General features: G+C 34.7%; 2 protein-coding genes across 4 annotated transcripts; one reads left to right on the forward strand and one right to left on the reverse strand.

Moving 5' to 3' along the window:
* The first annotated feature begins 407 nt into the window (after positions 1 to 407).
* On the forward strand, positions 408 to 9,949 carry LOC136781400 (long-chain fatty acid transport protein 4-like). 3 transcript variants are annotated; one of them, XM_066740290.1, is made up of 10 exons: positions 408 to 568; positions 3,536 to 3,747; positions 5,468 to 5,618; positions 5,740 to 5,977; positions 6,275 to 6,500; positions 6,937 to 7,141; positions 7,214 to 7,406; positions 7,558 to 7,704; positions 7,776 to 8,071; positions 8,348 to 9,949. In XM_066740290.1, exons 2-10 carry the CDS (start codon positions 3,563 to 3,565, stop codon positions 8,654 to 8,656), a joined length of 1,950 nt encoding a protein of 649 aa, XP_066596387.1. In that variant the 5' UTR covers positions 408 to 568; positions 3,536 to 3,562; the 3' UTR covers positions 8,657 to 9,949. The 3 variants fall into 3 exon arrangements, with proteins under 3 accessions (XP_066596387.1, XP_066596388.1, XP_066596389.1); XM_066740291.1 differs by lacking the exon at positions 408 to 568 and adding an exon at positions 3,201 to 3,331; XM_066740292.1 differs by lacking the exon at positions 408 to 568 and adding an exon at positions 3,345 to 3,458.
* Positions 9,950 to 10,061: 112 nt separating this feature from the next.
* On the reverse strand, positions 10,062 to 16,081 carry LOC136781399 (golgin subfamily A member 1-like). Its single transcript, XM_066740289.1, has 8 exons — positions 15,655 to 16,081; positions 15,144 to 15,537; positions 14,993 to 15,081; positions 14,792 to 14,920; positions 13,360 to 13,887; positions 11,543 to 12,070; positions 11,235 to 11,465; positions 10,062 to 11,150 (listed from the first exon to the last, which is right to left on the reverse strand). The coding sequence occupies exons 1-8, from the start codon at positions 15,763 to 15,765 to the stop codon at positions 10,995 to 10,997; spliced, it is 2,166 nt and encodes a 721-aa protein (XP_066596386.1). The 5' UTR covers positions 15,766 to 16,081; the 3' UTR covers positions 10,062 to 10,994.
* Positions 16,082 to 16,108: the final 27 nt, after the last annotated feature.

Genomic DNA, 16,108 nt, shown 5'->3' on the forward strand with positions numbered 1-16,108 from the left:
CTTGAAACTATATGATTCTACATTACGAATAAGATAAAAATTCAACATAGCTAAATGATAAAATTGGATTATATTAAAATTAGTAAAAAATTAATTAAATTGTTTCAAATTATGAACGAAATTGGTTTAAATCAATAAATTTGGTAAAGAACTCTGTATACTTTAGAGAAAAAGGAATAGTAAAAAAAATTAGCATACGTTAAAGCTGGCTAATGCGTAATTAGCGAGATATGAGTAACAAATTATTACACGCCAAGTTTTTATCACTTATCGCGTTGAGTCTAGCAATGAATACCGCACGTACTTTGCTCGATACGCGGGCTTTTTGGAGGGGGTTAGTCGTAGAAGGGGTTGGGTTTATTCCGGTTTAGTATGACATTTCACCAGAGGGCCAAAATCGTTTCGCTGCTGCCGCCGAGACTGGCCGAGAGAGCCGCAGTGGCCGCAGGGCGCAGAGCAGTTACTAGTGTTACTACCACCATTAGACAAGCAGTGGCGTCAGTTCCTAAGAAACAGCCAGTTCCTCAAGAACTGTGTCTGTCTTTTTTTTCTTTTTCTCTTCTCCTCGGTGAGTGTCTCTTAGTTTTTGCACGCTTTTGTCCGTATCTGAATTTCGTCAATTTTGTTTCTAACCTATAAGTTTTGACTGAAAATATAGAAAACATTTTATTTAACGATTCGTATCCCTTTGTCGTTGCGGAATGTCCATTGGCTAAACTCCAAGTCACTGCAGGCTTTATCGATTTACATAAAAAGGATTAAGCGTGATAACCTCAAATTCACACAGTTCTTTTTGTCACCCTTTTCATTAATAAAATATTTATTTTCCATCTTAATTTCCTTATTGGGTCTCCATTCTTTTCTTTCTAGTAGAAATCCATTCATCTTTGTGACAGGTTTTATTCAATTATTTGATAACTCCAATTCAGTCACCTTTTGATTAAAATTATACGCAAGTTTAATAAAGTGTAAGAAATCTCCTAACTTTTATTTGCAAGCATAGTGTTGTAAATTTTTTTTATTTCAACTTTGCTACGCAATTAAGTTAATTAACATAATACATGTGTATAGTATTTTTTGCCCGTGGGTGATGTTTGACCTTTGTAACCTAACGGTGAGAGGATCGATATTGAATGTGCTCTGCCTGTGCTCTTCAGTTGCTAATAATGGCCTACGAGAGAATCTGATTGGTTGAGACACGTTCATTTACGAATAACGGAATGAATAGCGTGAAGAAAACTTACGCGGATCATTTGTTACTGTTAATTGTTACTCATCTCTTATCGCGGAATATAAGTGCTTTATTCTGACTGAATTTCTACCAAGCTGAATACGATTCAAAAATAATTTGCTGAAGCCACTGGATTGGATCCTGAAAGATTTGCGCAATGTTAAAAGAATAAAAGTGTTTTTTGGGGGGAAGAGAAAGCTGGCGTGCAATTATAACAGTGAACAAAAAATCTGGGGGAAAAATTATACTTACTTGTCTGACAATGTTTATTATACTTAGCAAATTCAAGTTTTGACACTAAAAACTTTTAACTACTTTTAAGGAATGTTTGCATATGTTAATTAAATCTATGAAAACAATTTAAAAATAACAGTGCATCGAATAAAAGATGAAATAAGTATACCTAAAAATCATATTCGTATCACACATGTCCAGCTTCGGCTGATAGTAGCCGAAGTTTGCCGTCTGTAAAAAAAAGGCGCGAAAACTAGAAAAGTTCGTAAACCATCGAGGTCAAAACTCAGATCATCATGTCAGTATATACAGACGGAGATTTTTTTATCCGGACAAATAAATTGTACTGATAAATTAATAAATGAAAGAAGAATAAAATTAGAATATCTTAAAGTAACTCTTTCAATAGTGATCTATACTATAGTGACAAAATAAGAATTTCTTATTAGATATTCAAATTGAGAAACAAGAGTAAAAAATGTACTAGTGAAAAGCATTCATCGATGCAGCTACAAAGGTGAATTAGTTTGTTTCGTATTGTGTACATATTGCTTTTTAATACTTCATCATTAATTATTCAGTGATGAAACAGAAATTTGTTTACTTCCAATTTGAAACATGTTAACGGGATCCCTCACGCATGCTTTACCGACAGTACAAGTTAATAAACAATTTGTTTAATAAAAGTAAAATGCAAAGCAAATTGCAAAAACGGGCTTCTTTATGACAAGGTGCCAATTCTAACGAGTCACTCGAGCTTAAAAAAACTCAAATCGGATGAAGAATAACGTTGTACCACTGTCCCGCGTTCTTGAAGTGGAAATAATCAAAAGTAACCTCTCTTCAAGAAAGCAGCACAATGGTACAGCGTTATTTTCAACTAATTTGAGTGTTTTTAAGTTCGTTTGACTCGTTAGGACTGGCGCATTGTCCAACAAACGCCCGATTGTTCAATTTGCTTCGCATTTGAATTTTATTAAACGAATTGTTTATTGACTTGTATTGTCGATAAAGTAGGCGTGAGGGATCCCGTTAAAATATGCGACTCGCACGCCAGGTGTTACACACCACACGCCGTGCAATAAATCGTGCAATTCCACCCTAATGTCATATTTGCAAGAAAAAATGGATACACCGAATCGAAAGAAATTCGTAAATTCATTCTGCAGAAACAAAGCAGAGGTGCGCGATGATGGGAACTTGCAAGTTGTTTTTAGATGATAGCTTTTATGGCGGAAGAGGGGTTATGTGTGAGCGAGAAGAAAAAGAACGCCTTTACATCTTGGTTTATACTGTATAAAATTTTGTAAAAGAGAGTTGTTCAAAGGGCGATAAAGAAGGGAAGCGCGTAGATACAAACAGAAAGCATGGATCGACGGAAATACACAAGTGTCACCAAGCTATCAATAAGATAAACGATATAACCTCGAAATTAGTAAAAACTTATAATTAAACAAAATTCATGCAAAACACATAAATTTTACCAACAAATCACAAAATTGAATAATAATAATGAAATTATAAGATTTTAGTACTGAGACGGAGTGAAAGGGGGCGTAATTGAAGCTTGCTGCCGTTGTATGTATTTGGAATACGAGCTTTTATAGAGGGGTAGGGGTCGTAGAAAATAAGTGGAGGAGAGGGTAGAATGTGAAAGTAGGGGAAGGAAGGGTCTGGGTCGTCGAAGTTGTACGGGAAGGTACGAGATAGGCCGAGTGGTGGTAAAAAGAGGAAAATGTGTGGTGTGGTGTGAGACGTGAGTTCGCGGTCGATGCGTGCGAGTGAGTGTGACGTTGTAGTGACGTAAGAATTTTGAAGTGTGCAGGTAAAAAGAGAAGGGAAAGGCCAGTAATCCAGATAAGACAGGTGGGGATATTTGTCAAAGGGAAAGAAAGGTTTGCTCGGTATGCTAGAACTTGTAGCTTGACTATTTGAAGCGTTTGAAGTAAAAAAGGAAGGAAAAACGCGACAATGGAAAAGGAAGCAGCTTTTGGTGGGAGTGGGGTGGGAAGAGGAGGGGAAAGCGTAGGAAGACTGACTGAGAGAGCTTGAACAACTTGTGCTTTTCAGACTCGGGCTCGGGGTGACCTGGATACGATGGATGTGAGGTTTTTACTCCTAGTGCTGACAGTTGTCGGGATCATGGTGGCTGGCGTGGCTGCTCGCATCGGCTCCTTTGCCAGGATTGCTCAGGTCCTTATAGCAGCTGCCCTTATACCTATTGTCTACAGGTTTCACAGGAAAATTTACATCATCCTCAAAACCCTCCCTAGAGACATCAAGTAAGTCCCATTAATTCTGAACAATAATTTTTCTCTCTCACAAATCACTATTCTTATCTTTATTATTTTTCTCTCTACACATATACATATACCTACTTCTCACCCAATTTTTTTGTTTCAGTCTCACTTTCAACATGACAAAAGCTTCTCTTCCTGTTTGTTTATTAAATTAGACGTACCATTAGGATCAATTTTGCTAGCAAATTTATGCAAAAACAGTTTTTTTAAACCATGCAGATTACCGGTTTTTTTTATCACCGCAAAACAATATTCGTGCGGCGCCACAAATTTGCAATGAAAATTTCCCTTCATTGCATAATTATTGGGAATTAGAAAGATAGATACGTGCATGCTTCCTTATCGCATTTTACATTTAAAAACTAATATATCGTTAGATACGATAGCTTCAGTAAAGCAAGAATTACATTTTGCGATTGGTTTCGTTTGAAAATAGAAGCTGCTCTCGTGGTAGAATTTTAATCTCCCACATATCGACAGAGCTTTGGTTTGCTGATTTCTAAAAGTCTATTCTGCAATCTTTAACACGAGTAACATTTTGCTTCCTGTATTTAGCAAGAGATGCAGTATAGCATCTTGAGACGATAAGTAATTTAAAGAAGATCCCTCTACTACGCATATATATATATATATTTAACTCAAAGATCGATTCTCAATTTTTTAATACTTTTTTCAAACGTCACATGATGTGATTGCTTTTAATGGAAAATTGAAGCAACGAATATCAGTTCCAATTGTAGGATTCTGTATTGAATTAATTCGCAAAAATGTTTGCATAAATACAAAATTATAGATTGTTTTGTATGCTGGGCTCTATTTGACCATTTTTACTCAGTATTTTCCGGTCCCAAACCCTTATTAACCATCCCAGAGAAAATTGAAGCGTCGTTTAAGCAAATACTCACCCAAAGTTTAGTTTCGATAGCTTCGATTTGGCCTTCACATTAATATTGCACCCGCAGGTGTCGCGTTCACGGACCTCCTGAACTTCGACCGGTGTTTCTATTTTCCACTGAAACCAGCCCAACGGTAAATGTACACCTGACCAACCACTATAAAACACCGATGCAATTTTTTAAAAATATTATTTCCTCTCTACTCCCAATTTCGCATTCAACTTTCAACGTGACCGTTCTCTTTTTGCCATCGAATAATTAAATAGACATTTTCTTATGACGCTATCTCTACACATTAATCATTTTCATTAAACTATGAACTATTCGATCCGTTCTGCCACATACATTTTTATGCACATGGAGACTTTTCGATCCACCATGTCAATTTACGAGCGTTCCAACTTTAATTGGATGCTATTTATTTTTTATTCTTGTAAATACTTTTGTCCCCCACGTTTCTTTCTTCAAGTTCAAACTCTGGCTAGGTGCAAATTGCTCGAAAGTACCACACTAGATTGGAATAAAGTATGTCTCGGGTGAATTTTAAAATTCCAAAATAAGTGCTGTGTGCGGATAAAATAACAAGTAGTGAAAATGTAAAGGAATTTTGAATTTTGCATTGTTGAAAAGTTCGTTGACCTTGAAATAATTAATTGTTGTATATCAAGAATAGCAACGATATGTGTAGATTTAATGTATTCATGCTGATTGCTTATTAGTTGTGATTATTTAGTTATTATTCCTTGTGATTATGAATGCTCGTAATGTCCGAGAATGATAATAATGAATTTACATTTTTATAATAGGTTCCTTTATCGTTACGCTAATGCTGATAAGGAGTCCAAGTTTTTCGCCAAAAATAACATGACTGTCATGAAATTGTTCAGGGACAGAACCCTGAAGTTTCCTAACAAGCCCTGCTTTATCATGGAGGGCAGGATCTGGACCAATGCCGATGTAATTTCTGATCACTCATAAAAGTCAAATTGGTGTTTTTTATTTTTTTTTTTTTTTTTTTTTAATGAAAAATAATAATACTTTTACAATATTTGATGTTAAAGCGAGAAATAAATTTTAGGTGGACGAGTATAGCAACAGAATAGCCGATGTGTTCCAGAAAGCTGGATATAGAAAGGGGGATGCTGTTGCTTTGATGATGCCTAATAGGCCCCAGTTCATAGCCACTTGGCTAGGTCTTGGAAAACTCGGAGTGATAACAGCTTTAATCAACACGCACTTACGACTCCAAACTCTTGTTCATTGCCTGACGATAGCTAATGTTAAAGCTGTTATTTACGTGGAAGAATATTCAGATGGTTGGTTAAATTACTAATGCTATTAGATAAAACTAAGCGAGGGAGTGATACTTCAAAACATATTTTTTATCAAATTAACAGAAGAATCGTTTTTCTTGATACTGTTTCGTTAATATTTCATGAGACAGCGTCATCCAAAAAGTACAGCTATATGCATATATTGATTTATTCTAACATTATAGGGTTAAATAGTTTTTTATCACTATGCTATGATATAGATTCGGTTAAAACCTGCATTTTAAAAGTTATTCCTCAAATGTCATTGTCTCCTGTTACTAACGAGCTTCTCTGTTGCAGCAATCGACGACATTGCAGATTCTATTCGAAATCTGAAGAAATACAAGCTCGGGGCTAGTAATACAAAGAATACTGAAAATGTAATGAATTTAGATGAACTGCTTGATGCTGCCAGTACCAAGCAACCTGTTGTTGAATCCGAGCCAGGGTACAGGGACAGTTTGCTGTATATTTACACTAGTGGTACCACTGGAATGCCAAAAGTGGCTATAATACCTAATTCGAGGTACTTGCATAAGCAATTACCAAACTTACTCTTGAAATAATAAATCTATATTCAGATTCTAAGGATCAATTAAGATATTTAGTTATAAACGGGTTCGATTAAATTACTAGATTTCTCTAGTCTCCTCTAGCTTGGCGATTATGCAACGCTTGACGGGCGGTATAAATCGGCTATTCGATACTGAACATAATGAACGATCCATAATCCTGTCAGAGAGACCTTACAACTTGCCGAGAGAATGAGATTAAAGACTTGAGCAGTTGTGGGACCAGCCAGTTTTCTAGCTGGATAAGGGTGGATCTTCTTCCTAGCAATCAAAGAAAAATTATAAACTTGAAATATCAAATTATTCTTGGAAATGATGATTGAAAAAAGCAAGAGATTCTTCGTGTTTTAGAATTCCGATTGAATTAAACAGTTTCCTTTAATCTTTCAGGTATCTTCTCGTACAGACGGCAACTTTCCATATGCTGGGCCTGAGACGAGACAGTGACGTCATGTACAATCCTATCCCTTTGTATCATATGGCAGGAGGCCTTGTGGGAACTGGGTGTGCCTTAATTAAGGGCATCCCTAGTGTTTTAAGAACTAAATTTTCTGTCAGTGCCTACTGGACGGACTGTATAAAATATAATTGCACTGTAAATAATATTTTATCTAGTATTCTTTCATCTTGATGGTTCATTTTCTAATGATTTCATAAATTTATCCAGTTGTCCCAGTATATTGGAGAAATGTGTAGATACCTATTATCAGCACCACCGCGTCCAGAAGACAGCAATCACACGGTGCGTTTAATGGTTGGTAATGGAATGAGGCCAGCTATATGGCAAGAATTTGTAGATCGATTCAAAATCGAGCAAGTCACAGAAGTATATGGCTCTAGCGAGGGTAACGCAAATATCGGTAAGTATGTAATACAACAAAACAGGTGACCTTTAATAACAGTAATTTTCAATCATTATAAGAGAATAAATTCTGTAATTTTGAAAGAGTGGTGACTGAAAAATTTACGATGGAAGAGAAAATCTCGTAAAAACTATTTTTTAACTTCTAGTGAACGTTGATAACCAAGTCGGAGCTGTTGGCTTCGTGCCATCGATCTTGCCAAAGTCCCTCCACCCAGTTGCCGTGATTCGAGTGAATCCTGATACTTACGAGGCAGTCAGAGGCCCAGATGGCTTCTGCGTTCGTTGTGAACCAAGTAATTTGTTGAAATAATAGTTACAATAATCGATAAAAGGTAGAAGCAATATTAAACAAAAAAATCTTTAGATGAGCCAGGGATGTTAATTGGTCTGATAAAGCAAGGAAATGTATCGAGAGAGTTTAATGGATATCTGGACAAGGAAGCATCAAAGAAGAAAATCATAGAAGACGTATTTGTAAAAGGAGATAAAGCGTTTGTAACCGGTGACATTTTGTCAATGGACGAGTTTGGCTATTTCTATTTCAAGGACAGAACAGGAGATACTTTCCGTTGGAAAGGTGAGAACGTAGCAACTGCTGAAGTTGAAGGGATCGTCAGCAACGTTGCCGGACACAGAGAAACTACAGTTTACGGAGTTCAGGTACTTGATTCTATCATCGAATAGAGGATCTTGTTTAAATTCGATAAAATTTTCTCATTACTGGAACGAATTAAACTTTTGTAACCTCAGAAATGCCTATCAGCCCTATCTGGAGAGAAGGAAATATGCTAATAGGTATTCGTAGAGGTAAAAGGCATCTACGATGTACAAAATTTAATTTATTTTAAATGCAATGGGATTTTATCGATTTCGAATAAGGTCATTTAAGAAAATTGTATGTTTAAAGGAAAGAGATAAGTAGCAACTTTTTTTCAGGTACCTGGAATGGAAGGTAAGGCTGGAATGGCAGCAATTGTTGATCCAGACAGTGTGTTGGACTTTAAAGCTTTGGCCGAGGGTCTTGATAAGACATTACCGTCCTACGCAAGGCCTATTTTTCTGCGAATCGTTAAAGAGCTGGAAATGACAAGCACCTTTAAGCTGAAGAAAATTAATTTGCAACGAGAAGGCTTTGATCCTAACAAAATTCAGGATAAGGTCTACTTTCGTTCTGGGAACAAGGAATATGTGGAGTTGACACCCGAGATTTATCAGGAAATCATCTCTGGGTCCGCCAAAATCTAATGCACGAAATTAATAAATTAAATAACAAATAGAAAAGGATAAGTTTCTTGGGACTGATGGACAATCGTGCTTTTTCAAATAGCAGCTTTACCTCGACTACCAAAGTGTTAAGATCTGGATTTTCTACTTTCCAATTGAATATATCAAAGTGACAATGTATTGTCGTAATGACTAAAAAAATTGTCATTCCATCGGATGGACTGTCTTTTATAAATATTCATCGATCTTCAGGAATATTCGTTCCATTCATCTCAAACGCGAAGTGATATTGTCTTGAACAATTTACGTCAGTTAAAATTGTCGTACGTGATTTATATCATTTTCACAGTTATTGTTCATTGATGTGATGATATGTTTAATATAATATCAAAATATTCGATCGAAAATGGACCGTCTTAATTTATGGTTCTATATAGGTTTTTTTCGCTATTATAGAGAATGTGGATCATTTTGATTTATTCAATTTTACACGTGTAACTCGTGCGTGCTGTATTATAATAATGATAATAATTAGAAGTAAAGCGACGAATCATCGTCATAGAAGGCAAATCCGTAGGCAATCGTTTGTACGCATAATAAATTCCGATTATCCAGTGATATTTCCTACTTAAGACAGCTTAGTCAATTACTTGATCACTCGGATAAAATCCATTTTAGATCAAGTTATTTTAGATAAGTCTGATTCAATCCTCGATCAAAAAAGCTCTAAAACAGATATTTCAAGAACCAAATTTAACCAGATGAATAAATTAATTACAATATTAGATTAATAAATAAATTAGAGTGCACTTCTTAGAGCGTTCACGAGCAAATTTTTATTCTAATGCAACTCCATTAGACTAATTTGCTGCAACTGTAAATATACCTATAAATAATTATATATTGTGTTGGTGCACTCGACTAATGATAAGAGAAAAGCTATAGTGCACTTGGCCTTCATAATGAGTTTAGCCAAATTTTCAATCATATTTCTACGTTAGAACTTGATCAAAGGTAAAACTTGGACGTGTTGATGCTCAAAAGATATTTTGTATGAACGTTCGATGCTGGAGCAAGCCACAAAACGAGCTTTGACGGTTCGTTAACGTGAAACTAAAGCTTTTATTATTGGTGATTGGAGGCATCGATGTCATATTAAATATAGCCATAGTATCATGGCATGTGCCTTGTTATAGAGTTATAGTATCATAATCGTTTGTTTTATCATTTTCAGAATAGAGATGGACAGAAGAACCAATCCTTTTGTGACTTGTTGTAAACTTTGTTAGATATCAATAAAACTTGTTCGCAGGACGTATCATTTATTCTTCTTAATTGTCTTTCTTTTTTTCTCGATCTATTATCTTTAATATTAGTAATAAAATTGTAGAAATAATTTATCAATGAAATAAATTTATTCCAAAATATTGCAGATACGTTCTTGGTCTGTTCCTTCACTATAGAATTGGTGTACACTTTACAGAAAATTTTACAAAGTAAAATTTTACATGGAATATAAAAATGCCCATAGTGGATGTTTGCTAGGTAAATAATAACGAAGACGAGCTGCGAGTAAAACATTGATTTAGATTCATTTTAACTTTAGGCAAGATTAACGAACACTTTATTACAACTAATTGGCGAAAAATTCTTTATAGCTCATTGCATCATCTCAACAAAAAATTATCAGTTTTTTTAATTGGTTCAAAAGCTTTTTAAACTCTATTCCTTCAATTCTCAAACTGAAATGGTGGTATCAGTCTTTGAAAAAACAGTTCTAGGATTCTTTCAGTTTAGTAAATTATAATATTAGCAATTTAAATATATACATTGATTTATTAATCTGTTAAATTAGTCGTTTGCACTTTGACACAGCCTAGCTTGGTACTATAAATACCAGGTTTTTAAATTATTCTGTAAATTATATTATAAAACTATATCACACTAAACGCCCACGCGCACACACACTCATTAACTGAAAGCATTCTTAATAAATAATAAAATTTATAATATAATAATAAATCCTTCAATTTGAGATCCACTTGCTTAAGACTAAAAATCGACTTATTATTCTTGCATTATATTTTGTAACGGAAGTACGGAATTACCTTAACTGCTAGTTCCCTTTTTACTTTATGGCGACTAAATTTACATGATTCGAAGTCGATATTTAAATTACAAATATATTAATCTACAGTAAGTTATGTTATTACAAATCTATTCCTTGCAATATAATAATTTCTTGAATTCATGGCTTTTATCAAAAAGTTATTGAATCCTCATTCCTCTAGTGGAGCTTCTTCTAGTATTCTCAGTAGATATATTAAAAACTGTACCAGAAGAAAAACTTACGCTGTTATCAGCTAGGGGGAATGGCTTTGGCAGTCTGTCCAAATCCGAGGTCAGGCCTAGTGCCAAACCAGGACATTTTCCACTCAAGAGTTTCTTGAAGTAGCTTTTCCTCTTCAGGCGAAAAGTGAAGAAGGGTGGCAACTGCTCTTGTCAAATGCAGTGCCTACAAAAAGATACACTGATATAGAGGAAGAAGTTAAAAGAGATTAAATTGAAAAAAATTAATGTAATAAAAAAAAGTTCTTGCCTCGTACTCCCTGCTGGTCAGAAACTTGATAAGAACATGCTTGAGGTATTTGAAGTTGACGTCGTCCTCCTTGGAATTGTTGTTCCTGGCAGTGATTGTTTTGGATGAGCTAGGATTAAGAATGGCAGCAGCTGGTTCAGCATCGCTGTCCAGGGATGAGGAAGGTACCCTCAATTCTCTTTGGAGTGTCTTTTTCATATCTGACAGTCTCTGTTGCAATACTTTGATTGTCTGCGACAATAATAAATAATAATTAGCTATATATACATTTTTTATTTCTCCGTAATTTAAGTGATTAATATGCTCACCTTATTTTTTTCACTCAGCTGTTCTTCTAAATCCAACAAGCTGCTCTTTAGCATTTTCTCATTGCCTTCCATTCTTTCCTTACTGCTCACTACTTCCTCTAGTTCTCCAATCCTCTGTTTAGCAGTTTCAAGGTCTATAGAGATCTGGTCTGCTTCATTGTTCTTATCCCTTAGACTTTTTTCCAGTTTTTCTACTTTGATGTGTAGTTCAACATTCTCTGTTTCTTGTTGCCTACTCTCCTGCTTTACCATTTCAATACTTTGAGACACCTGAGCATTTCTCAGCAAAGCTGTATCTTTCTCTTCTTTTTCCTTATCCAGACTAACCCTCAGGGTTGCACTAGCTGTCCTCTCGAATTCAAGACTCTTTTTGAAGTGAGCCAGCTCCTCGTGCAGCGATGAATTATTTTTTTTCTCCATGTCATAAGACAAACGTAACTCAGCCAGCTCCGAAGTCGCTGCTGTCAATTTATCAGACTTCTCCGCTAGCTCTGCCTTCAGTTTTTTAATCTCCATCGACGATGATTCCTAGAATTGACAGGAAAAGTGCAATTCAATCATTTTACTCTAAGACACTGATCTTTTAAATTTAGTAGCTACTGTTAAATTCATGTCATTGTCTCTAGATTTTTATTCATAGCATTAACTACTTGATAAAAACCTGCTGGAATAAAAATTGCTTTTAATATGTACAGAAAGTTAAAGAAAATTCTCTATTTTTGTGCTGAGAGGGAGAAAAATAATCTCATTACTCCTGTAAATAAGAAAACGGTGTAGATATAAATATAATAATGATAATGAAGATTGATAATAGTAATAATAATAAAAGTAAAGAGTAGAAAAGAGGCCATTTCTGGAAAGGATAAAAGTGGATTGAGAAATAAGCAAAAATGAATGTAAGTGTGAATCGCTTTTCTCTGTCTTTATTCAACAAATAAAATTTACATCAAATGCAGATTGTTGTACAGAAAACTTGTGTAACCTACCATTTTTTAGATTGTTCTTTTTGCTAAATAATTATGCATCATCTATGACAATTCGATCTCGCACATGACAAGGACTTCGTTTTGCATGCTACATTCATATAGGAATTAATTGTAAAGTTACGATGCGGGTTAAATATGCGTATTGTACAAAGTGTGCGAAAAGCAACAAGCGAAAGATTCATGCAGCAATAATTGTCATTTCAAACAATCTTTTACCATTTTATTAAGACATTTCAGATGTTAATCCTGATATGATAATATTTATTGGGTACGAGACATTCATATTAAATTGCAAATGATATCATCTTTAAATATTTATGACGTGCTATGGCACAAGCCTTTAACATAAGGATAAATAATAGAAATCAAAAAAGAATAAACGATAAAAATATGTATTATAAAGAAATAGATACCTTATATTGATATGCCAAATGTGTTAATAAAATGACTAAAGATGGCATCCGTCAGTAATTAAACGATTAAATACCATCTGGTTGATTAACATGAAACGGAAGCGAAAGCTGCCAGATAGAGCTCTAACGTTGAATATTAACGCTGAATAATAATAAACCTAACAGGAAATGCCTCGATAACGCAAGATAGGGTAAAATCAGTGGTAAAGCTTTATGAATTTATAAGATATGCAAACAAGGCTATTCTATAGCTATGGGTAAACTTTTTAGGATAAGGACCCTCAAATCTTTAAAGCTGTGATGGTTTATTCACGCTATCAGAAAATGAAATAAAATTGTTCAAATGTAAAAAGAATTTCTCGTGGGAGTTAAAATGCTAGCCCATGCACACCAGTCAGTGGCTATCACGGTAACTCACAATTTGCCGTTTATACTCTTCAACCTCATCATCGACGCTGGCACGGAGCTCTTTCAGTTCCGTGGCCATCTCATCGATGTCTTCAGCCATACGTAAAAGTTTGGCATCTTTTGTGGCCATGACAACACTGTTCACTTCAATTTCAGCTTCAAGCTCTTTAATTTTCTGTCTGAGCAACTCCTTATCCTCTTCGAGCCTCCTTCTCTCCAAACCCTCTTCGCCAGCCTGTCTGCTGAGTCTTCCGACCTGAGTTTCCAACCTGGAAATTTTCGCTGACCAGCTGGTTTTAATATCCGACAGATGAACGTGGGTTTCTTCCAATTTTCTTTCTAACAGTGTCCTTTCTCGCAATAGATCTGCCATTCTTTCGTCTATCGTCATGTGATTATTAGTTTCCAAGGCCACTCTTTGTTCCAGCACGAATAGTTTATCCTTTAAATGCCTCACTTCCTCCTCGCTCTGAGCCAGTTGACAGGATAACTGAGATTTCTCCCTCTGAGTTGTATGACGTAGACCCTCCATCTCATCCTGAAATCATCAGTACTGTTAGATTTATTCCTCTAGATTTTAATATATTTGTTTTCTTGTTCTATCTCAAAAAGCCTTGGCTACCTTACCCAAGCAAAAAGAATTTTATTGGATGTGGAAAAGATTTGCACTTGTTTAATAAGTTCAGGCAATGTACAGTTACTCAATATTAAAAATATGATTTATAGCTTATCTATTTTTTATGTGAAATCCTTTTTTAGTTACTTATATTTAGTGAATAGAAGTTACCATTAGCAGAATAGCAGTAAAGCTTTAAAGACGTACCTCTGGCCGTGGCGATAGCAGCAGCAATATGTTCTCCAATCTCGCTTATCAAACTTTCCAATCTTCATGCGTGTGTGGATTTTTATTGTCACAAAAACTTTTTGTATCACTAAATATTTCAGATGCTCCGTAACTCTCCAATTTTATCTTTCAAAAGTAGAAAAATGATTTGCTTTGCATTTGTAGGAGTTACGGAGCACACTCTGTTTAATTTAGCAGTACTCTAAAAATTCCCCGGACTTTACACAGAAATGTAAAAAAAGAAAAAAGAAAAATGACAAAGAAAATAAATAAAAAGGTGCAGGGATAAAATAATTGCATTGGTGAAAAACGAACAAAAAGCAAAACAAAATAAAAATATAGTACATTAAGGTGTAGGGAGAAATGTTTCTTTTAAGCATATCTAAAATATTTTGCACAAAATACAATGAGATAAAGCAAAAATATTGTTTGTTGAAATATTTTTTACGGGAGAATATCAGGGCCAAATAAGCTATATTTGGAAATGATAAAATAGAAATAAAGTGCTGCTTAGGTAAAAAAATTTTAAACAATTAAAAATTGATGGTTATCAAATACTTGCTGCTTTTCTAAATTGGTTAATTAATAATATACCCACCTGAACATTGTTTAATTCATCCTCATATCTTCTAAGTCTTGAAACTTCAGTTTTTAAGCTTTCTATTTCCATTAGTGCTGTTTTAAGATGATGAGATTTCTCCTCTGCTTCCTGTTCTTTCGCCAAAAGCTAAAAGAAGTTAGCTGAATTAATAAATTAAATGATCATTGACTATTTATTAAATATTGAAGTATCACATACAAGGTGTTTAATTTTTGCCATCTCTTGCGTTTGAAAGCCTTCCAATTGTTCTGCATCCTCTTGAAAACTATATAATTTCTTTTTGTACTCTAAAAATTAATTTTTTAAGTTAATTATTTTACTATAAAATAATTATTTCTTTTGAAAATACCTTCAGCATTTTGAAGAGCAAGCTCCAACGAGCGTCTGGTATCTTCAACTTTTTTTACTTCATCTTCCAGTTTAGTTTTTTCCTTCTCTTGCTTTTCCACCACTTTTTTCCATTCCTTCTCTTTTTCTAACATACGAACTTTCCATTCCTCATCCTTTTTGTCCAATCGTTTAATAAATTCATTTTCTCTTTTAGCCAATCTCTTTCTCCATTCATCCTCTCTGCTTTCCAATCTCTTAACTTCCTTGGTGGATAGCTGCATACCGTTATTCAATTTCAGTTCAAAGCTATTTTCTCTTCTCAATGACGCTGGTGGAGAAGGCGAGGCAGCATTGTCATCACGTGATCCATCCAAAGAAATTTGTGAGCCACTGATACTACTAGTAGATCCAGTCTAAAATCAAACGTTATTAAAAGAGGCATAAAACATTATTCTAACAACCTTATAAAGAAGGTAGCAAAAGTAGGTGAGGCACAAATCTGAGAATATTATGCAAAACAATTGAATTACCTGTGACGTATATTTGGAATTTAAGCCACGAATATTACCAGCATTTTTAACAACTGTGGAGACGTCACTGCCAATTTCCTCACGAATTTTATTTTTTAAACTAGCAAACATGATTTAATAACGTCAATAACGATATGAACGATGACAGTGACCACCTGTCAACGTCAACGTCACGCTAATAATGCTTTCTTTATCGCGAACCTCGTTTATCTATAATCCCTAGAGTGCCAGTTTCTTAACCTCCAATGATATGTTTAAAAATTCTGCCAAAATATATGCTGCATTCATTAAAGAATCAAATATCCAACGTATATCTGCGTATCTCATTTATTAGAATTATCAATGAATAAAAACGACTTATCGCAGAGTCTGCTAAATCCGCAATGCAACTACAAAATCCAAGAAAAAAAAGTTTAAGGGTGTCTACGAAAACTAATTTCATGCCTTTAAAAAT

The sequence above is a fragment of the Prorops nasuta genome, unplaced genomic scaffold (assembly GCF_024137725.1).
Source record: "Prorops nasuta isolate Cenicafe-Biocafe unplaced genomic scaffold, Cenicafe_Pnas_1.2 PNAS00022, whole genome shotgun sequence".
NCBI lineage: Eukaryota > Metazoa > Arthropoda > Insecta > Hymenoptera > Bethylidae > Prorops > Prorops nasuta.